The sequence below is a fragment of the Urocitellus parryii genome, chromosome 7 (assembly GCF_045843805.1).
Source record: "Urocitellus parryii isolate mUroPar1 chromosome 7, mUroPar1.hap1, whole genome shotgun sequence".
In the NCBI taxonomy this organism is placed as follows: domain Eukaryota; kingdom Metazoa; phylum Chordata; class Mammalia; order Rodentia; family Sciuridae; genus Urocitellus; species Urocitellus parryii.
The window spans coordinates 165,368,820-165,391,825 of NC_135537.1; the positions used below are offsets into that span (position 1 = coordinate 165,368,820).

At 49.2% G+C, this 23,006-nt stretch overlaps 1 protein-coding gene across 1 annotated transcript; it reads right to left on the bottom strand.

The window, feature by feature from the left end:
* Window positions 1-16,165: 16,165 nt before the first annotated feature.
* Window positions 16,166-16,876, bottom strand: Ppy (pancreatic polypeptide). The gene is made up of 3 exons (XM_026412428.2): window positions 16,686-16,876; window positions 16,354-16,425; window positions 16,166-16,190 (listed from the first exon to the last, which is right to left on the bottom strand). Exons 1-3 carry the CDS (start codon window positions 16,874-16,876, stop codon window positions 16,166-16,168), a joined length of 288 nt encoding a protein of 95 aa, XP_026268213.1.
* Between the last annotated feature and the right edge of the window lie 6,130 nt (window positions 16,877-23,006).

Here is a 23,006-nt window from a genome sequence, read left to right on the forward strand (position 1 = left end):
TAAACATTTCCAGGTGCTCCGAAGGTTGAGACAGGAGGCTCGAAAGTTGAGGCTAGCGAGACCCTGTCTAAAATAAATAAATAAATAAAGGGGCTTGAGATGTAGTTCTCAGTGGTAGAGTGTCACTGGGTTCAATCCCCAGTACCGGTGGTGAGCATAGGAAATGTCTTCGTGAAGGGGTTCAAGACCCCATTTTAGTCCTGGATGGGCCAGTTGGTCCAAGCTTCTGTCCACGGAATAAAGGAAGAGATAATTCGCTGTCTTTCCTGAGTCCCATCTCAAGGACTAAAGAGAGACTGCAAGTGGCACACTCCTGTAGTCCCAGCGACTGTAAGGCTGAGGCAGGAGAACTGCAAGTTCAAGAACAACCTCAGCAATTTAGAGACCTAGCCAACTTAGTGAGACCTTGTCTCAAAATTAAAAAAAAAAAGAGGGTGGAGCCACTGGGAATGTTGCTTAATGATAGACTGCTTGCCTGGTATACATGAGGCCCTGGGTTTGATTCCCAGCATCAAAAACAGAGTGTAGCTCTGTGATAGAGCACACATTGCTTAGCATGGGTGAGATGGGGGTTTCAACTTTCAGCATCAAACAGAAAAGAAAAAGTTAAATCCATTAGCTGGCCTTCACCATTATCATAGCTCAGCCTCTGGCTCCACCCTGACCTGTTAGTAAAAGATAATGTACAGCCTCAGAATACCAGAGGTGAAGTCCAGTCCTAGGACCAACCTTCTTCAGTGTCCCTGCATTGGGAGCCAGAGGCAGTACTTCTCTGGCCTTTGTCTCTTTTTCACTCCCTCCAACGGCCCTTTGCAATATGTGGTGGGTTATCCCTCCACACTTGCTAAGTGGATGTCTAAAATCAGAAATGGATTACATTCTGGAAATCTCAGAGGTGGATTAAATTTGAAAATCCATCCTGAAAACAAGGAACTGGTCATGTGGATCCAGGAAACTCAGATGACCCTTCAGCCCCCTGGATAAAGGTTTGGGTGTGGGTATATAGGGAAAGATCACAGAAAGCCACTTCCTCATTTACTGGGGAAGGAGAAGAAAGCAACCCCAGATGACAGTAACTGGAATTGCCGGCTTCTGTCAGCCCAAAGAGGCTTTCTGGACAATATTGCTTCTCTTGAGCCAGAAAATCCTCCTGATTGAATTCAGGAAAAGAAGTCTTTTCCCATTACAAATACAACATTACTCTTTCTCCTGTCCACCTATAGTTGGGAATCACTTAGCTATTTACATTTGGTTGGGAGAGAAAAATCTTGAATCCCTCCAAAATAATTACTTCTCAATCAGGCAACTATTAACCCCTCAGCAATCCCCTGCAAACCTCCTGTCCATTCAGGATCCCCAGGAAGGGTGAGATTCCAGATTCTACCTGGGGAGGTGGAACCCTACTTTATCTATACAGGTTGCCTTCCCCGCTTAGTGCACAAGTATCTCTTTTTATAATAAAGGCCCCGCAAAACACCAACCTCTCCTATCTGTTCAAACCTTAAAATTGATCAATTGTTTGATTCTCATAAAAGCCTGGTGGGGTTACAGAGTGGGCAGAAACATTTCTTGATGCAGAATAGAATGTTCCTGTTTGTCACAGACAAGATGCCAGTTTCTGTGGTATTGACATAGATCAGGGCCCTGACCTCCTCAGGGTGGAGGTAGGAGAGAGGGGTCTCATCTGGATGCAAAAGAAACCTCTGGTGGTTTAGTTAAATGTTCTAACAGAGGTGCCCAAAGGTGCAGTTCTAAGCAGTGAGGGTGCTACTGGTGAGAAATGGAATAGCTGGGAAGGGAAGCAGGTTTGAGGGGTCTATGATATAACACAGGGTATTAGGGGTTTCCCACCCCAGGGAAGAGTTTATCATCCCCCTCTATTAGCTCTGTCTCCTTCTCTTCCCGAACCTCCGAGGTCATAAGGTGCAGGCAGTGTCTCTGATTCCCTGGAAATTAAGATTTTTTCCTCTGGTGAGTGTTCAGCCCAGAGCTTTGGGAATCCAGGCACAGAGAGAAATAAAATTCAAGGGAGATTGTGAATTTCTATCAAAGCTGGCCTTGCGTGGAGTGATGTTGCACTTCCAGCAAAGACCAGAAGGGGCCGCCAATGGCTATCCTACTTTGTCTACACCCACCTCAGGGTTTCCTTGCTCCTACCCCTACAACTTGCTGGAGTCTTATTCTGGAAATCTTTTCTATTGGTTATACAACTCAGCTTTTAAAAAAAAAAATGGAAGGGAGGTGTTGGGGCTGTAGCTCAGTGGCAGAGCGCATAAAAATAAATTAATTAATTCAGGCATGCTGTCCATGTACAACTACAGAAAAACTTACAAGAATTGTTTTGAATCCCTCAGTGCCAAGATAGATAAGATACTATATACACATTATATAAATATAAATATTTGCTTAAAATCATTGTATCCAAGCTATTGAACTATTATGTATGTAGAAACTATTCCCAGACACCCAAAAACTTTAAAAGATTACTTTTATTCTGTAAGTAGAAATTGCAATATTTTCTTCCCATATGCTGAAGAATTATCTTGCACATTCTAAGGTGCACCCCAACTTTGGAAATTACTGTCCTAAAGGAAACACTGTGTCCCCCTCCACACAGCATCCATGCAGGTAGCTTTGCCTCCTCTCCAGGAGAACCAACCTGAGTCCTCCATGGAGGACCAAGTATGCAAGACAGAGCCTAAAGCCTCCTCCATCACCACCCACATCTGGTACCTTGCACTCACATCAGTTTGCCTATCAGAGGGCAGAGACCCCAAACTTCACTCTACAGCAGCCTCCTGCCCTCCTTGCCCTGCCATACCCCTGGCCCAGGACTTGCTGCACTTCACCCTGCCTCCTAGGTTTACCCTCCCTGCCACCCTTTCAGAGCAGGAAGTTGAAATCCTATGTTGAAATCCAGGCTCAAACTGTGTGTATCTTAGACTAGTTACATAACCTTGCTGAGCCTCAGTTTCCTCATCTGCACAATGAGGATAACAGCCTCCACCTTGGGGGAAGACAGATGCTGTGTACCCGCCAGATGCAGAACTAGACACACAGAAGTTGCTCCATAAATGCAGTTCCTTTCTGGGAGTAAGTCTGGGCAGCCTCAAGCTAGGTGCCAGCTGGGTAGTAGGCGGATAGTCCCTGTCTCTGATCATTTGATGTGCTCTGACTGATCTCAGGTCCTCTTGGGGAAGGGGGAGTCCACCCCAGGGCTTGTGGAGCCCCAGGTATCTGATACAGATAGCATGTCCTTTTCCTGCTGCCCACACACCCTTTACTGGCACTTCGCCCAGCCCTGTCTATGGCACCAGCTTCTCTTATCCTCTTCTCCCTCCAGTGCTTCCACAGAGGTATGTAGGGCTTTGATGTGGGCACTCTCGGGAGGGGAGGAAATAGCTACTCAACCACCAAAGTGGGGAAGAGCTTATAAGTGTCAGCACAGACCCTGCCACTACAGGCGAGTCCTGTTACCCACCCCAATAACCCAATGTTCACTGCTAACAACCCCCCAACAAATGCATCTTTGCCTTGGAGTGCCCTGTAGACCCTGAACAGGCAGGGGTGCAGGGTGAGGAGGCGGAGGGAGCCTCTGGACAGCAGGAGCAGGGAGGGGACTGAAGCAGCAAACCAACCTAGGTTAGACACCTCCGGGACTGTGCGAGGTACTGGAGTTGCTATTTGGAGAAAAAAAAAAAAAAAAAAAAGACAAAGGCATGTTAGCACTTGAACTGGTGACTAGAGAAAGGCTTCACACACACACACACACACACACACACACACACACACTCCAAGTGCTGCTTGATTTTCTCCCTGATTACCCTGGCAGCACTTCCAGAGTGGGTCATAGCTGAGACTGAGGGAGAAGGCCAGGGGCCAAGGAGGTCCTGGGCGACCTTGGGTTCGCCACTTTCACCTGACCTGGGCTCTTCCTGCTGTCATGTGGGCAAGATGATATCTACCTCGAAGGCTCTGGAAAGACTGCATGGGATGGTTACCTGAAAGAGTTTTGTGAGCCATGTGGGGGAGTCTGGGCCATGACCTAGCTGTACCCCTTCCCAGGAAAGCAGAGAGGCCCCAGTCCCAAAGCAGGTTCTCTGTCCCTGCTCTGCCTCAACCACATGACATCTCTTTGCCCCAGCTCTGCTTGGCACCAACTGCTTCGTGCTAGCCTCCCCCCACCAAGCTCTTCTGCCACTCCCTACATTGGGGGTTAACCACCTGGGCCAACCCTGCACAACACTCCTCTCCAATGGGCCTGGGGGCAGAATGGGGGCCTCTTGTGCCACCTGCCATGCTACAGGGACTCTGAGGCCCCTGGCACCTTCTCTTCCAGCTGTCTGCCCTGAAGTGCTGGTGTGGGGAACAAGCGGGGTCTGGGAGGAAATGAGCCAGAGCATTTGGGGAGGAGGCAGGACAGAGGAGTGTTGGCCATCACCTGAAGGAGACCAGCAATGTGCAGAAGCTGGGCAGCAGGACTCAGCCAAAGAACCAGAGTACAGGGAGGTCAAGTCCAGAGGCATCATGCAGGTAGGTAGAGCTGGGGTTTGACCCCAGGTGGCCTGCCTCGGGCTCCACTGTAGATACTGGGCCTCAGCATCTTTACGGGTTCTGTTCTTTGCTTCATTTTTTGGGGGGCGGGGAGGGTACCAGGGATTGAACTCAGGGGCACTCAATGACTGAGCACCATCCCCAGCCCTATTTTGTATTTTATTTAGAGACAAGGTCTCACTGAGTTGCTTAGTGCCTGGGCTTTGCTGAGGCTGGCTTTGAACTCTCAATCCTCCTGCATCTGCCTCCCAAGCTACTTAGATTAGAGGCATGCGCCACCACTCCCAGCCTCTTAGCTTCACATTATAGATGAAGAAGCTGAGAGTCAGAAGAATTAAGTGACTTACCCAGGATCACACAGTAAGCAAGTGGTGGAAAAGGGCTTAGGAAGTTGAGTAAGTCTTCCATCAGTTATTCTTCAATGTACAAAAATGTAATAACTCACAGAAACAGCTGAATTTAAATAGTATTTGAATTTGACTTAATTTAAGACTATATAAGTGTTTAAGTAAATGAATCCCTAGAAACAATTTCTTCCTAGTGCTTACTTGGTATCTATCACAACTTAATCAAACTTGAATTTATCTAGATTTGGTTGAAATACTTTTACTAATTTGCCCTGGATCCTTTATAATTTGCCAGGCCGCTCACTGCGTCAGATGCTGGACTCAAAGACAACTTAGCAGCTCTTAGCAGAGATGCCCAAAGGCATCTTTCTGGCTTTTGGAGAGCATTTACCTCCTCCAGCACAGAAATTGGTCATTTGGGCTTGGTTTTCTCATCTGCCATATGGATATAAGTTCTAGTTCCCTAAATTCTCCTTCATCTCCATCGATCTGTGTATCTGAAGTAACAACTTTCCACTCTGCTCATAAAAAAATTAAAAATCTTCTTTCCAACAGGGATTTCCCACAATGGCCTCTTGGGAGACATTTCTTGAAATATTAACAATTCCATTCAATAAATACCTATCCCCACTAGACAGTGAGGTTCTAAGAGGAGAGCAACTAAATATTATTGAGCACTGTCACTCTAATACCCAAAGCAGTGCCTGCCATCAAGTAAGTGCTCAATTAATAATAATATGGTGCAGAATCTCTGGGGACAGGGCCATACAAGAGTGGTTTGTAAAGTCCCCTAGGCACTATAGTTTAAGTGAGTGTCCCCTAAAGTTTCATATATTAAAAAGGCTTATGAGGAGATGGTAGAACCTTCAGACAGTAGGGACCAGTGGTAGGTCCTTAGGGCATTGGAGGCAGGACCTCATAGGGCATCGTGGGACCCCATTCTCAGCTTCTCTCGCTCTTTGCTTCCTGGCTCCTGATGTAAGTGGTTTGTTACACCTTGAGTTCCTGCCATGCTGTGCTGTTCTTGCCAGATGCACAAAGCAATTGGGCCTGCACAATTTTGGCCTGGAACCTCTAGAACCATAAGTCAAAATAAACCTTTTTCATTAGAGTAATGGAAAACTGACGAACGTGCCAGGTGATGGTAGCGCATAGCAAGGTGAGGACTGCCAGGCCGCTCACTGCAGAGGGGACCTGCAGGCCTCTTTCCTGAGAAGGCAGCTGTGGATATGGAGGGCCTGCCCTTCAGAAGTGAGGGAAGTAAACCAGCCCCTCAGACCCGAGGGAAAAGAAAAGGGCCACCCTGCAGAGCAGCCTTCTGTTTGGTACTAAGATCCCTGAAGCTCTGAGATGGATGATTGGCCCCAGCCATATGGAGCCAAGGGTCTCTGTTCCTCATTGTTCCTGGCCTGGCATCTGAAAGCAGGGGCAAGGCTGATGCCATTAACAGAAGTCAGTGGAGAGAGACTGTCCTGCCCTAACAAAGGGACATCAAAAACAGCTGATCAACTTCCACATAATGAAAGATGTTTATGTTCATACACACCAAAAAGGGTTTTCATAGGCATCTTTATTATCAATGTCGAACCCTCTCCTACTTCTCCGGGGTCTGGTGTGAGGTTGATATCCCTTTCTGTGGAACCTCCATCTGGAAGGAGGAAGAGGGCTGGGAAAAGAGCCCCCGGTGTTAGTCCATGATATAATGCAATGCACCGGAAACAGGTTGGCTCCCCCCCCCCCTGAGAAAGTCATATTGTGCAAAACTCCATGGCTTGAAGACAACTGGAACCTCCACGTTTGCAAATTTCCTGGAGTCTGATACACCTGCCTTTTCCTTTGGTTGATTTTAAGCTTTATCTTTTAGCTGTAAGGAACCATCACCATTAGTACAAGAGTTTGCTGTGTGTTCTTTGAGTCCTTCTAGTAAGTTATAAAAATCAAGGGTAATCTTGGGGACTCCTGAACTTGCAGTTGGTGTCAGAGGTGAGGGGTGATCTTCTGAACTGCTCCCCCCCCCACTTTTGGTGCTGGGGATTGAACCCAGAGGTGCTTTACCACTGAGCTACATACCCAACCCTTTTTATTTTTTTTTAATTTTGAGACAGGGTCTCACTAAGTTGCTGAGGCTGGACTTGAACTTTCAATCCTACGGTCTCAGCCTTTGGAGTCACTGGAATTACAGGCATGCCCCATGGTACCCAGCTGGACTGCCCTTTGAATGTCACATAGTAACATATGCTCTATGTTCATATGGATGAACATGACATAATAACATCACTGCAACATGGTGGACCTTGAAAACATTGTGTGAAGTGAAAAAAAGAAAGTCACCAACACCACATATTGTATATTTCATTTATATGGCTGGTTCAGAATAGACAAGTCCATAGAGACAGAAAGTAGATTGCTGGTTGCCCAGGACTAGGGGAAATGAGACTGATAAAGGGTATGAGGCTTCCTTTTGAGTGACAAGAATATTCTACAGTTGATAGTGATTATGGTTGCACAGCTCTCAGAATGTACTAGAAACCAGTGCATTGTTCACCTAGCTGGGTGAATTATATAATATGTGAAATATATCTCAATAAAATTTTTACCAAAAATGAGGGAACATGAAATTGAAGCTCCCAGAAAGAGGACTTTGTGATATTTACTAACGTGTCCCCAGTGCCTGGAGCAGGGTCCATTCCCTCCGGGAGGACAGATGCTTCTTGAATACCATGGAATAGAGATATACCAAATGATTCCTGAATTTGGATTGAGGGTTCCCAGTCTAAAATTTCCAGGCTACTTCCTTTGGCAAAGATGAGAGCTGTTTTTAAAATACCTGCTCATCCACCCTACTTTGGGAAGAATTCAGCCAAAAGTTTAGTCTTTGGCCTTAGAGTGAGAGTGGGACAAAGCGGGTCAGGTAGAGACACCAAGAGACTAATTCACAGTAGCCCAGCTTCCAAACAGTCCCTCCAGCCTCCCTAGGGCTATCCCAAATTATCAAAGAGGCTCCTTGAGACAAAAGGGTTGAGTCTGTCGCATAGAAACCCCAGGGATGGAAAATGGAACCCAGGCCTGTCTCCTTTGGGATGGGCCTCAGACTGAGGGAAGTATCTATTTTGACTTCCAGGCAAGACTTGCTCGCTCAATAAACACCAGAAATGTTATTTTATTGCTGGTCATGGGCAGTGTCTGTGGGACACCATAAATATGATGCTGTTCACTCTCCTCTCCAGGAGTTCAGTTTGGCACAGAAGCCAAACATGTATATACACTATCCGAATCCCTGAGAAGTGTCATTTCAGACACCTGAGCAGAACAAGAGCTCCGGGATGTCAAGGGGAGGACAAGAAGGTGCTGGGGAATCTTTGCAAAAGACAGTTTCCAGAACTGGTCCCCCAGTGAGATTTTGCCAGGCAGAGACATAGAGGGTCGTTTCAAGTAGAAAGGAAGGCAAAGGGATGCAAAGGTGCAGGGCTATTCAGGAGGCCACTGGGTCTAAAAAGTGAAGGGCCAGGCACAGTGGTGCACATCTGTAATCCCAGCAGATCGGAAAGCTGAGGCAGGAGGATCAAGAGTTCAAAACCAGCCTCAGCAATTTAGCAAGGCCCTAAGCAATTTAGTGAGACCTGTCTCTAAATAAAATATAAAAAGGGAGCTGGGGTTGGGGCTCAGCGGTAGAGCCCTTGCCTAGCATGGGTGGGGCCCTGGGTTCAATCCTCAGCACCACATAAAAATAAATAAATGAAATAAAGGTATTGGGTCCAACTACAACTAAAAAATAAATTAAAAAAAAATAAAAATAGAAAGGGCTGGGGATGTGGCTCAGGGGTTGAGTGCCCCCCAGGTGCAATTCCTAGGGGAAAAAAAAAACCAGTTAAGGATCAGACATATAAGATGAAGGAAGAACAGCAGGAGGCATGACTAAAGAGAACAGGTTGAAGTGCAATGTGCAAAACAGAGAATGACAACTTGTGGAGCCTCCTCACAGGAAAGGGCTCTCCTCAGCAGTAAAAAGGAACAGATGGCTGCTATGCCTAATAATAGGGGGCAAATCTCAAAAACATTATGCCAAGTTAAAAAAAAAAAGAATACACCCTTTGGCTTGGTTTATATGAAGTTCTAGAACAGACAAAACTGGTCTTAGAGAGATCAGATGAGTGGTTGCCTGGGGCATAAGGCAGCCTCTTGGGGTGACCGACATGTTCTGGGTCTTCATTGCATGGGTGGTTATGTATTTGTCAAAACTCATCCAACTGTATGCTAAAATGAGGGGGGGCATTGTTGTGTGTAGATTATTCTCTTAAAAAAGTTGATTTTTAAAAGTAGGCTGAGGTCACATTGTGAAGGACCTTAAATGACATACTAAGATGTTTGAACCTCATCCTGGAAGTCATGGGAGGGTTACTAGTGGACACTTGTTTATACACTTTGGTTTGGTTGGGTAAAATCCACCTCAAACCAACTGAGGTAAATGAGGGGATTTTCCTGAAGGTCCTGGAGCATTTTGCAAGGGAGACTTAGGGGCTCCATGATTTCCCATGTCTTGGGCAGCATCCAAACCTTGAGGGATATCCCTTGAGCTTCTCCCAGTAACTTCTGATCTAGCTGTAGGTTCTCCCACAGTTAAGGACACTGTGCTCAGGAAAGGAAAGTGACTTGTCCAGGGATGTATAAGCATGCAAAGTTGGAATCCACTGACCTTGGATAAGAAACTAGCTTCTCTAAACCTTTCAATAGAAAAAAAATCTTTCAGTGGAAAAAATGATAATAATGCCTACAAGTGTCATTTAAATGACACTAGAGATAATGCAACAGAATGTTTTGCCAGAATGCCAGGCCTGGCACTGAGCAACTACAATGAGTATCAGTTACTAGCAAATAGCTGTGTATTCATAGTCCACACCCCATCACACCCCTGGTATTGGGGATCGAATTGTGGTAGAGAAGCACTCTACCACTGAACTACATACCCAGCTCTTTTTATTTTTTTTTATTTTGAGACAGTGTCTCACTAAGTTGCTGAGTCCAGCCTCAAACTTGTAATCCTCCTGCTGCAGCTTCCTGGGATTACAGGCATGCACCACCACACCTGGCTCATATAGCTATTGTTATTAATGATATTGAGTGTCTGTCCCTTGAGCCTCTTCCCCCAACCTGCTCAGCCCATTGAGCATTTTCTCTTTTGTGGGGGCCAGGAATGAGAGTAGCTGAGCACCCCCTCCAACCCACCCAGAATTTGACAGTTCTGTAATGAGTGGTAGTGGGGATGGGGGCAGATTTCCACACTGGGTTTGTGACTAATTGACTATTTGTTGTATGTAGGATACACTGACTCCCTCCACCCTGTACTGAGGAATTTCATTATGAGGATCTCATTTCTTTTTCTGGAGATTCTTGACTCCTTAGGAAAATGCAGTTCTGGTCTCAGTGGGTTACTGAGAGATCCCATAAATCCCTGAGAACAGATTTTAATAAGAGGATGAAGGTGTGAGAAGTGTGAATGGGGAGGGGGAAGTTTGAATCCAGGAATAAAGGGGCTCACACATGTTAATCACCTATTAAGTCAGGTACAGTGGCGCACATTTGTAATCCCAGCAGTTTGGAAGACTGAGGCAGGAGAATCACAAATTCAAAGCCAGCCTCAGCAACTTAGCAAGGTCCTAAGCAATTTAGTAAGACCCAGTCTCTAAATAAAAAATAAAACGGCGGGGGATTTGGTTCAGTGGATAAGTGCTGCTGGGTTCAATCTCCAGTACTAAAACAAACAAACAAACAAAAAACCTATTTCATGTCAGGAGCTGTCCAGGGACTGAGTTACATCATCAGAGCTGGTAGTTAAATCAGTCACATGCTATAGGTATAATTGGCTGCATTTCACTGATGAGAACATGTAGGTTCAGGGGAGATAATATCCCCTGATCAAAGTCACACAGTCAGGAAATGATGAAGTTGGGATTCCCACCCAAAAGACCCTGATCTTCCTACTGTGCCCCTAAAAGTCAACCCATGGGCTGGGGATATAGCTCAGTTGGTAGAGTACTTTCCTCACATGCACAGACCCCTGGGTTCAATCCAGCACTACACACAAACAAACCAACCCATGTTTCACAAACTTGCCTCAGAAAAGCCACGATATTATGCAGATAAAAGGGATATTCCAGGGCTGGGGTTGTGGCTCAGTGGTAGAGGGCTTACTAGCATATTTGAGGCTTTGGGTTCGATTCTCAGCACCACATATAAATAAATAAATAAAATTTTAAAGTCCATTGACAACTAAAAAAATGTTTTTAAAAAGGCAGGGAGCAGGGCTGGGGATGTGGCTCAGGTGGTAGCGGGCTCGCCTGGCATGCGTGGGGTGCTGGGTTCGATCCTCAGCACCACATAAAAATAAAATAAAGATGTTGTGGTCACCGAAAACTAAAAAATAAATAAATAAATATTTAAAAATTCTCTCTCTCAAAAAAAAGACAGGGAGCATTCCAGGCCACAGAGCTAGGGCTCTGTGGCTTGAGTACCCTAAAGCCTTGGTTCATCATTGAAGCAGCCAAGATCCCCCACCCTCCAAAAGCCTCAGCAGGTCACCAGCAGAGGTTCCAATGTGGCTGAGCAGGCTGAGAAAATCACCAGACTGGGCAGTGGGGCTGCCACCTCCCAGGTGGACACTGCAACTCCCTGCCCCCAGTACTGGCCATGTCAGAAGGAGCAAGGGGTTCTAGGGTCCCACATGGGGGCCTGCAGGGAAAGGAGTCCCTTGGGATGGGAAGGGTGTCTCATTTCACAGCACAGCTCCCTTCCAACCCCAATAGCCTCTGGGAAAATGACAATCACCCCACCCGCAACCCAGAGACAGTTCCTCCCTAGGATCTGTGATCTTGGAACAAAAAGCTACCCTACTCCTTAGTGCCTCCTCGCCTCTGCCACCCACCCTTTTGGGTCCCTGGCAGGGACTGTGCCCTGGTCAGGACAGCTAGCAGCCCATGTGCTTCCACCCCCACCCTCTCTCTGTTCCCAATTCCCAGGTCATGACACTGGAGCAGGAGGCGAAACCAGAGGTGGAGCCTGAGAAGGATGGGGTCATGGATCCAAAGGACTATAAAGAGCCTCATAGGTCCTGGTCAGAGACCCTTTGCTGTGTCGCTGCACCTTCCCAGCATCATGGTAATGTCTGGTGGCCAAGTCTGGGTCCCTGTCAACTGTATCCTCCAGGAGATTGGGGCTGGAAACTAAAACCAAAGGCCCCTCCCCAGACCCCCTAAGGGCATGATGGAGGAAAGCCATTCTGGCTACTAAGACAGCTGCTAGGGCTTCCTGTCCCTGCTTGGGGTGGTGGGGATGAGAAGAGTTCCTGGTTGAGCATTGAAAGGCTCAGGGACTCTGTAGGTGTGTATCATATTTATGGGCATCACAGTCTGAATTTGTATATGCGCTTTTGTGTTATAGATGCAGAATTTTCTAGGCATGGTGGGGTTGTAGGGGGCAGAATTCCCAGGCTGGCATTGCTGTATGGGACTGATAATCATTTAACATGCAATACTGAGCACCTACTAAGTGTCAGGCCCTGTTCTATGTGCCTGAGCTACATCAATAAGATAAAACAGGTAAAAGGCCAGCTATCAAGGCATTTAACATTGAGGCAGAAGGTGTGGCTGGGAAGGAACTCAGTCAATAAATATAACAAACAGAGTATAGTTAGTAGGGAAAAGCAGAGCGAGAAGAGGAGCTGGGTTGCAATTATAAATAGGGATGTCAGCGTGGAACCCATTCAGAAGGTGAATTTTGAGCTGATGCTTGAAGGAGGCAACGGAATTGGCCCTGCCCATGTCTGTCTGGTTGAAGAGGCATCAGGCAGGCAGCAGTTCTGTCCCGTGTTTTTGAGGAACAGCAAGGAAGCAGGGGAGGCTGGAGGGGGGGTGAACAAGGAGTCTGCTAGAAAGGTCAGTGAGGCGAGGGAGGGACCGATGGCTCTACGCCACGTGTCCATCTCAGGTCGGGTCTCCCTGTGCATTTTGATCTCGGTGTTTCGTGTGCATCATTGTTCACGTCCAGATGTGCACCTTTCACCCTGGGCAACCGGGTGTCCCTTAAAGCGCACATACACCTGTGTATGTCCCAGAGGCAGACACACCCCTTGGTCTGGGTGCCCCCGCACCCCTATTTTCCCATCCCGCCTGGCATCTGTAACTTCGGGTCCTTGCGCTGGGCAAAACCCCGCCGGGCCATCACGTGACTGCCGGGTGCTGTCCGCAGGGTCTGCAGGCTCAGCGTTGCGCGTGCGCAGTAGTGCTGGTGTGCCTACTGTCACTGCTGCTACCTCCCGAGGGCGCTCTAGGCAAGGAGCAGGCACCGCAGGACCTCCCGGAGCCCAGGTCGTTCAACTGGTTGGCGAATTTCAACAAGTACGTTGGGAAGATCTTCAACGACAGGTAGGCGGGCAGAGGAAGCGGCGGGAGGAAGAGGCGGGAGGGAGGTACGCGGCGTGGGAGGGAGACACCTGGCACCCCACGCACATCGCGGCCCCTTGATCTCTGCAAAGATTTGTTCCCTAGCTTGGGAAAGTTTAAAAACCTGAAGAAGCTCATAGAAGCCACGAAACCTCCCCCTTCGAACGCCACGAAACTCCCTACAGCTAGCCCTACGAAGTCCCAGCCGCGGAGTACCCTGGTAGTAGGACCACCGATCACGTCCCCAGGCCCCAGGTAGGGGAGCTGGGGCACTGCTGGCACTTCGTCGGGGACCTGGGAACCAAGGGCAGCTTGGGTGAGAGCAAGAGGAAGCTCCTGGGGGCAGGGGTGGAGGGAGATAGCAGGGCCCAGGGGACTTCCTTCTCCAGGATGGGCCTTGACCTCCAGGCACCTGGCTCAGATGTCACCGCCCACCGCCCACCGACCACTTTACATTATGAGAGGGGCCTCAACTCCTCAGCGAGAGCAATAAAAAAATACAATCTGTATTTCCTCGGTGACTTCTCTGGGCACTGGCAGGGAGGACCTTCAAAGGGAAACCAGGTCACTGGGGTTCCTGCTGTAGAAGACCTCAGTTCAGGGTCTCGCCCCCTCTCTGAAGCCACCTACCTTCCACCAACCTGCCCACAATGCACCGCTGCCAGGGTGAAACCCAGGGAGAGCCCTGGAAGGAAGCAGGGGCTTCAGCAAGACCCAACACTGTTTTTGCCCAGAACTGGACAGCTTAGAATGGCAACCTGGGTGACAGTGTTGGCACAAGAACAAGCATAGATGCCTTTGATCCTCAGGGAGCAGAGCACAGCCTCCTGGACCCTCAGCCCCAGCAGTGAGAAGGACAGGGAAGGAAAGGAGCCTGGCCAGGGCCTGTCCCTGAGATCTGGATGTGAGAATGGCCCACTTGTCTTGGGTCTGTGGGCTGTGTCCATCAGAAAGGTCTGGGCAAGGGCAGAGGCCCCTCCCACCAATCCACCTGTCACACCCAGGTATGTCTCAAACAGAGTCCTAATTCCTGCCTCTAGGAAATGTGTACACATCTCCCCACTCAGAACCTTAGCTGAGAGAAAATACTGGAACTTCAGACTTCTTCATCCTCCTCCCTGGGAGGCCACATCCCTCCTGGCAGAGGTGCATTGTGGGCAGGTTGGTGGAAGGTAGGTGGCTCCAGAGAGGGGGGGCGAGACCCTGCACTGAGGTCTTCTCCTACAGCATCCTCCATCCAAACACCCCTTGGATGTAAGAATCAGCCTGGGCCAAGCCTTTGCCCAGCAGCTGCATCCTGTAGAAGCTCTTTGCCTTTTAGGGCTCAGTTCCACATCTAGGTCACTTATGCAACTAGACAGAAACACAATTATGTCATGGCCACAGGATCAGTGCAAGGTGCTAAGCCAAGGAAAGAGCACCACTCATCCACCAAACCCATAGGCTCCCACCCTTCAGACTGAGCATGTGGAGGAAGCAGGAGAAGCTATTCTGGGAACCAGAAAAGTTCTGTCTCTCACTCTTCCCCAATCTCCATGACTGTCCCTTATCCACAGGAGCTCCCAGGAAAGGGACAAGCTTGTTCACTCCCGTTTTTACACACACACACACACACACACACACCTCACCCATCCCCACCTATTCAAGGTGATTGAGAAGGGCAAGGGACAGGCCACTGGGGACTACTGAAACTCCTGCCATAGGAGCTAGGTCCCCACCCCACCTCTGCCCCAGGCCTGGAGTTTAGAATCCAGATTGGACTCATGGAGGTACTAGCATCCTTGACTAATGCAGCCTCCTCCCTGGGAGGCCACATCCCTCCTGCAGTCTCCCTTCCTGCGACAGCTTAAATACCTCTGGGTGCCTGGGAGTTCACAACCTTTCAGGACAGCCCATTTCCCTCATATTTCCAGAGAGCAGATGTGAGACCACTCAACACAATTGGCGACTGTCATAACACTGCACCATTTCTCTGGGCTGTTGCCCCTGGCCCCAGGACTCTTTAGTATGAGTGCTTCACCTACGTCACAATCATAGGAAAACACTGTGGGGGGACATTTTGGGAAGCAGGGCTAGCTCTCAGTCAGGCTGATGATCAGGAAGGTCTAGAGGTGTGGCAATGGGAAGATTCACACTCAAGACCGCCACTTCAGCCGGGTGCAATGTCACATGCCTAATCCCAGCAGCTTGGGAGGCTAAGACAGGAGGATGGAGAGTTCAAAGCCAGCCTCAGCCACTCAGTGAAGCCCTAAGCAACTCAGTGAGGCCGTGTCTCTAAATAAAAATATATATTAAAAAAAGAAAAGGGGAGCTGGGGTTGTGGCCCAGTGGCAGAGCGCTCGCCTAGTATGCGTGAGGCACTGGGTTCCATCCTCAGCACCACGTAAAGTAAAATAAAGACATTGTGTCCACCTAAAACTAAAAAAAAAAAAAGAAAGAAAGAAAGAAAAGGGGCTGGGGTTGTGGCTCCGTGGTTAAATGCACCTGGGTTCAATCCCTGGTACAAAAAACTAAAAATTAAAAAAAGACGGCCACTGTCCTTAGGGGAGTCCCTGCCTCCCTCTGGGCCACAATTTTTCCCTCTGTGAAGTGAAGCAGATGAGCTGAGTGGGTCTGGACATTACAACAGCCCCTTCCCCCCCTTCTCCCCGCTCTCCACATGTCCCCTGCCCCCATCAGGGCCCCACAGAGACACAGAAAGAAGCTATGACATTGACTTGCTTTATTGAGCCTATGTAGGAGCAGGGAGCCATCTGTGGCCAGAGCCAAGGGTGCAGGGGAGAGCTGGGTGGGCACTGCCCGTGGAACTGTAGAAGGTGGGAGGTGGCATTACAAGTCCATCGGGCTCAGCTCCCTGTGAAGAGAGGGCAGAACTGGTGGTGTGGGGCCAGTCCTTGTGCCCTCAGGAGGACTGCTCTGGGCCCCGTCTTCCCCACCATCACCCTCAGCTGCCCCTTTTCACCCCATTTCCACTTATCCCAGAGAGCTGGGCAGATGGGCAGGGAATCAAAACCTACCTGGAGGCAGCTGCGTGGGGGGAGTCCCATTCCAAGAAGTCCAGGGTGTCCTCCTTATCTCTTTTTCCATACCTGGGAGGGAAGGGGCAGCTGGGGCAAGCTCCATGCCAGGTGCCAGCTCACCTGCCTCAGACGTCCCCTCAGGCACCACCCTACCCTGGACATGGCTCAAGCCTGCTCTATAGAGATGCTATTTCCCAAGCGCAGGCATGGAGGGGGCTGGGGACAGGGGTGGGAATGGGGATAGGGCTGGGGACAGCGGTGGGAATGGGGATAGGGCTGTGGCCAGCGCCCTGAGCTCCAGGATCTCTCTCCCTTTCTCTAGTACACACCTAGGCCTGGTCAGCATGTTGATATATCTGCGGAGCTCAGCCGCATACTGGGCCATCTGCTCTGGCGTAGCATTGTCCCCGGGGTACACTGGCTCCAGTGGCGCTCCCCAGGCACCCAGCAGCGGCCGCAGCAACAGAGCCACACAGGTGGACAGGAGCAGCAGGGAGAGGCAGCGGTGTGCAGCAGCCATCTGCAGAGCAAGGGTCAGGGAGATGGAGGCAGAACGGAAGCCAGTGTGCAGACCTGGCTATGCATGGGAAGAAGGGCCTGCCTGCCCAGCCATCACCCATTCCTTAAAGCAAATCTTGGAGACAAGGGACAGAACAATGGGTCACCAGCACCTACCACTGACCTCTTTCTAGACACTGCCCTGGACAGCAAAGACTCTTGCTCCCCCCCAGCTGTGAGTAACTTGGTAGCTAGAGCTCAGAGGCCTTAACAAAGGAAAAAAATTTAGCAGACAAGGTCCCGGGGATATGAGGGTAAATGGGGTAGAGGGGACACACATGATATACAGAGCCTGGTGGCTCTAAGGATGCATAAATGGGATAGGAACTCAAGGGGAGTTGCTTATGGAAAGTAGACTCCAACTTACACACAAGTCAAGGGGACATGAAATGAACTTGTGAGGCAAAGGACAGAAATCAACAGCCTTTGGGTCTAACCTTCCTCTGCTGGTTTATCCGGATGCAGAGCACACCAAGGAGTACCTTAGGTCTCTCAAGGCCCCTCACCTAGAAAGCACCAACTCCTTCCCAAGACCAGAGACCCAAGGAGCCTCCCAGAGCCCAGGCCAGACTGAGCCCACTTACCCTGAGTCCTGAGCAAGGGGCCTTAAATGGAAGCAGTCACCTGCCTCAAGCTGGATGGGTCCCCCTGCTCTCAGCTGTGCCCCTTTATAGTCCTCAGCCCCCCAGAGTCCCCGCCTCTTTTCAGTCTCACTCCCCAGCCCTCACCCCCTCCTCTCACTGTCTCCCTGGTACCTGCAACGCCAGCAGGGAGCCAGGGACAGGAGGGGGCCAGGGCAGCATTCTGCGAGCCAGATGAGCAGCATAACAGATGAAACTGGGTCATGATGGATGTCTCCTGGGGGCCCCCATTCCCGATGTCCCCTTCCTTTTGGGTCTCACAGGAGGCTTGACTCAGGCAAGACAAGGTTGGGAGTCTTGGGCAACTGAAAGATTATGGTCCCAGGTCTTGGAACACCCCTTGCAGCCTCCCCAAGGTGAATCCAAGTGATCAAACAGCTTCCCTCAGGGTGCAAGGTTGAGGCCATGGCTCCAGATTCCAGGGAAGAAGGAGGGAAACTCAGGCCTCCTTTCCAGTGTGCAGCCAGAATGAGGTGAGAACAGGGAAGGAACCTGGGCTCCTCAGGTAATGTGGACAGGAGTGGGGACCCAGATATGGAGAAAACCCATTTGGTTTCTCCAAATAGTCTGCAGAATGAGAACTGATGTGAAATGAGGGGTGGGGTGTCAGTTTCTGGAGCCCCATCTCCTCTCCCATCCCAGAGTTTCACCCCAGGGCAGTGCTAATAATCAGCCTCACTTAGAAAGTCTCAAAATGTCCAAAGTGCTCCCAGCTCGGTCACCAAACTGACTCCCTACAACAATCTATATTACAGACTCAGAAACTGAAATCTGCTCCAAGATATTAAGTAATTGGCCCCAAACCCCACAGAAAGTCTGAGGAGAAGCAAAGTTTGAAAAAAAAATCCATCTCCAAAATTTGACCTGTTTTCTAACTGGATCTGTCTGAGTATTGCTATCATGTCCTGCTTTGTCTGAGAAATGGAGGGACCCACAGAGGTGAAGACACTTGCTCAAGATCTCCTTGCTGCCTAGGTCTCAGTTTCTGCCTTTGATGCCTATCCCCCACTGGGTCTTTCTCCTGCTCAGTGTCCTTTTGTCAACTCTGGACCCCTCCCCAGCTCAAGCCAAGGACAAGTACTGGCTGAGTCCACACCGAGGGCTGAGTAGGAGATTCTGAGATTCTGCTGTCCCAGATCAGGTCACCAAGAAATGTCAGGATGGAGTGGGGAGGGGAGAAGTTGTTCAGGTCCAGGGAAAACTGGAGGTGAAACCCAGGGATCTGGCATCGTAGACTTAGAGGTGAACAGCTGGACCTCTTGTCATTGGCTAGCTGGGTGAGCCTGGCAGCAAAATTCCTTTAGCCTCTCTGAGCTTCTATTTTCATCTAGGTAAAATGTGCCTTATCATACCCATCATCTCAAGATAGGAAGGAAAAAAAAGAAGCTCAGTAACCATCAGTGTTCTGACTGGCTCTTCTCAATTCTGATTCCTGGTGACAAAAACAATGATGCCTAATCAGATAACCTACATTTTACAAGGCAAATATGGAGGTCCTTCCACCTCAGCAAGCCTGCACCCTCCTCTAGCCTGGGTTTTCCACTTCACAAAACAAGGATAGTCAATGGGTCCCAGACACTGCCTTTGAAGGGTAGAGACTGCTGCACACCACCAGGGGGTGCTGGGCCCCAGCCCTGGTTGAAAGGGTCTGGGCTCCCTCAGGCCAGTAGTCTGGTGGGACCTGTTCTGGCCACTCACCATGTCAGAAGCCAGTGGATCTGGGGATTGACTGTGGTGACCAGGCCATTCATAATTCTGTCCTGTCACAGATGTAACCAGCTTTGTTAGAAATAATACTGGGCTGGGGATGTGGCTCAAGCGGTAGCGCGCTCACCTGGCATGCGTGCGGCCCGGGCTCGAGCCTCAGCACCACATACCAACAAAGATGTTGTGTCTGCCAAGAACTAAAAAAATAAAAAAATATTTAAAAAAAAAAAAGAAATAATAGCTCTCCACAAATGTCCACCAAGCTTTCCTTTTTCTCCTTTGCAAACAATAGATTACAAGGTCCCCTCAGGGATGTCGTGACAATCCAGGAGGAAGGGACAGTGGCTGTAATAGCATGGTCATATCCAGAATAGAGAAAGCTTGTCTTCGAGTGTGTTCCCACAGAGCTTGCATGGAGCCTCTTGGGAAGCCACCCAACACTCCCCTGCAAAGACAGGATGAAGACCCAGTGGCCCCCTTTCCCACTGCCCAACCCCTTGTCCTCTGAGCAGGGAGAATAACCCGGGAGCAGTGTGGGGGACGGAGGGAGTGCTGTGATGATGAGACCAGGAGAGGAACACCTCAGGGATCTCAGGGCGAATGAAGGCAGGTGAAGGAACAAAGGGAAGAGGTCTCAGAGTTGTGGCCCCCAGGGAAGGAGTCTGGCCATGTCCTCTATCACCCCTTTTCGGGGCTCTCTAACCTCAGTCTCTGGTGCTCTCAGTTACCCAGCCAAATATCAGTCATTTTTGGTAAATCTATTCCTGGGCCCAGAGCAGGAAGAAGGGGAGGAGAGAGGTATCTGCAAGGAGCTCAGAGGCAAGAAAGTAGGTGGGGGTTGGGTTGCTGTTGTTTTGTTTTGTTTTGTTTTGTTTTGTTTTGTTTGAAACATGAGGACATTGTCAGAAAAGGAGAGGAGCTGGCTGTGGCAGCCAGTGAGCCAGCACCTCCCCCAAGACCTTTCTTACAGGTCATCTTAATAGGCTCCTTTATTACCTGGTGAAGGAGGCAGGAAACCAAGGCTCAGAGAAGCAGTTGAGGTGGCCTAAGACTGCAGGAGGGATCAGGACTAAACCCAGGTCCCCGTGGTGCCAGAGGCTACACTCTCTCTATCCAGATTACCAGGACACTTCTGCTGACCAGAGCCTGGTCCAACTCTTAGGCCAATGTCTTATTTCCAAATTGTGTGGCAGCAGCAGGGTGTAGGTTGGGTACCCTGTCAGAATCACCTCAGATTCCGGTACCCATGGGATCCCCTAACCCCTGGAGAAGCCCTTGGGCTAAGGATAGCTGAGAAATTCACACAAACATCTTAAACCCCTCATCCTACTCCCCCAGGAGCTACTTTATCCTGATTTGAGGCTCAGGACACTAATTTGAAGTCTAGACCCTGTCAACAATTCCCTCTACCCTAGAAACTCCATCTGCCCCTAATCCAATATAGGTGGTGTCCTTTTAAAAAGAGTGAAATTTGGACACAGAAACAGGTATGCATAGAGGAACTTCGAGCCCAGAAGAGACGCCTGGAACAGATCCTTGCCCCCTTCTTCACCAAAGGAATCAACCCTGCTAGCGTAACAGCTTGATTTCAGACATTTAGCCCCTAGTCCTTTAAATACCCCAGTTCTCTTGTTTTGTTTGACTTATTGTGCTGGGGATGGAATGAGGACCTTGCATATGCCAGGCCAGGGCTCTACTACTGAACTACCTCCCTCACCCTCCCGTTTGGTTTTTTATGTCAGTTCTATGAAACTAATACAGTAGACCCCCACACTTATCTTGTTTTCTGTGGTTTCTGTGATCTACAGTCAATCAAGTTCCAAAAATATTAAATGGAAATTTCCAGAAATAAGCAATTCATCCATCTTAGATTGCATGCCATTCTGAGTAGCCTGACAAAATCTTATACTGTGCACCTCCATCTTGCCCAGGATGTGAATCATCCCTTTATGCAGCATATCCAAGTAGTGTACACTGCCTGTTAGTCACTCAGTAGCTCTCTGGGTTATCAGAGAGGCTATAGAGGCATCAGAGCACTTCTGTCCAAGTAACCCTTATGTAGTAGCCTAAAGCTGCCACACAGTGCCTACATCATCCACCCACTTCACCTGATTACATGGGCATCTCCCATCTCACATGGTCACAAGCAGAATTAGTACAGTCCAATAAGCTATTTTCAGAGACAAAGACCCACATTTACATAACTTTTATTATAGAATACTATTATAATTATTCTATCTTAGTGTTTTTAATCTCTTGTTGTGCATAATTTATAAATTAAACTTTATCATAGGCATGTATGTACTGGAAATAACAATGTACACACTTGATTGTCAGTACTATCAGTGGTTTCAGACATCCACTGGGAGTTTTGATACCTATCCCTGAAGACAGAGGGGACTATTGTTTGAAAAGGCAATCATGGAGCACTCACACAGGTTCAACTACTCGGAAAGCCTCATGTTAGAGAGGCCATGTGTAGGTACTGTGGTCAACCGACTTATCTGAGCAGAAACTGTCTGCAGCTATGAATATAATTCATACCAGTTCTCTTCCATTAGCCTCAAACTTACCACAGCTCTCCCAGATAGACCAATAGACAGAGGATCATGGACACCTACACACAGATACGTCCCCCCAACTCCCCTGGATCTTCAACTACACATGAACCTAAGCTCAAGCCGCCACTGCACGTGCCCATCTGCCCCGGCTGGTACAGAGGAGAAAAGACAGGAAACGAAGTAGGATGGGAATGGACCTCAGGAAATGGCAAAATGGAGAAGCCAGAGAGACAAACTCCATCCTGAGAAACAAGAATGGCTTCTGGGAGGCAACGTCTACCCGAAGGTGTATTTTAGGCTAAAGAGAAGGAAAGGGCTTTCCCTGCAGGGCAACTGGCCTGGGCAAAGGCCCAGAGCATCAGAATCCATACAGTCCAAGGCCTATTCCAGCCCCTGGACCAGCGTCCTCTGTCCCACACTGCTGGCCCTACCTCAAGAAAGGCTGGGGGACAGCACCAGGGAGGGTGGCCCCCTAGTGCAGGTTGTGTCAGAGCAGAGCCAGGTCTAGAGTCTTCTCACCTCCCAGGGTCACCTGTCTGCAAACAGGTCTGCAAGGCCCTTATGCCCCGGTAATGCCACCCAGCCTTCCTGCCTTTCTTACCCTGTCTGGGTCTGGACACTTGTCTTCAGCCTGATTCTCCCTCTCATCCCTCAGCCACCTGCCTCGGACTTAGGCAGGTCCTGCTGAACTGGAGGTTCAGGAGAAAGTCCACAGACAGGCCCTTCCTTTAGGGGGCCCTCAGACCATAGAGGTGGGGTGCGGGGAGGACACAGAGACATGGGTAGGTCTCTTAGTGAACAGAGCAGTAGCCATGAGAGTTCAGTGACCAGAGAGGAGAGAGAGAGTACAGGTCAGGGCCAACCAAGGCAGGCTTCCTGGGAGAATGAATTGAGAAGGAAGGGTGTCTGGGGATCAGGTTATCGTCCAGTTGAAACACCCATGGGGTGGAGGGGACTGGAAGGTATCCCTATAGTCTTGTCACCAGGAAGGCACAGTTAGTGACTCATGCACTGTGTGTGCATTCAACAAAGTGGGGAGGAGGGTTTTGAGGGAAAAAGTAACCTCCACACTCTCATTGTTCCTTCTACTCAGGTGACAGGTTCCTTAGAAGTGATTTTCTTTGTGGGGAGGGAGTACAGGGGATTGAACTCAGGGGTGTTTTACCACTGAGCTACATCCTCA

Bases quoted from the DNA above. Each gene is read 5' to 3' on its own strand.
- Ppy (XM_026412428.2), bottom strand. From the start codon at position 16,876: ATGGCTGCTGCACACCGCTGCCTCTCCCTGCTGCTCCTGTCCACCTGT. The intron at 16,426-16,685 runs GTGTGTACTAGA...CTTCCCTCCCAG, and splicing joins AACATGCTGACCAGGCCTAG to GTATGGAAAAAGAGATAAGG. The intron at 16,191-16,353 runs GTAGGTTTTGAT...CTCTCTTCACAG, and splicing joins CCCCACGCAGCTGCCTCCAG to GGAGCTGAGCCCGATGGACT.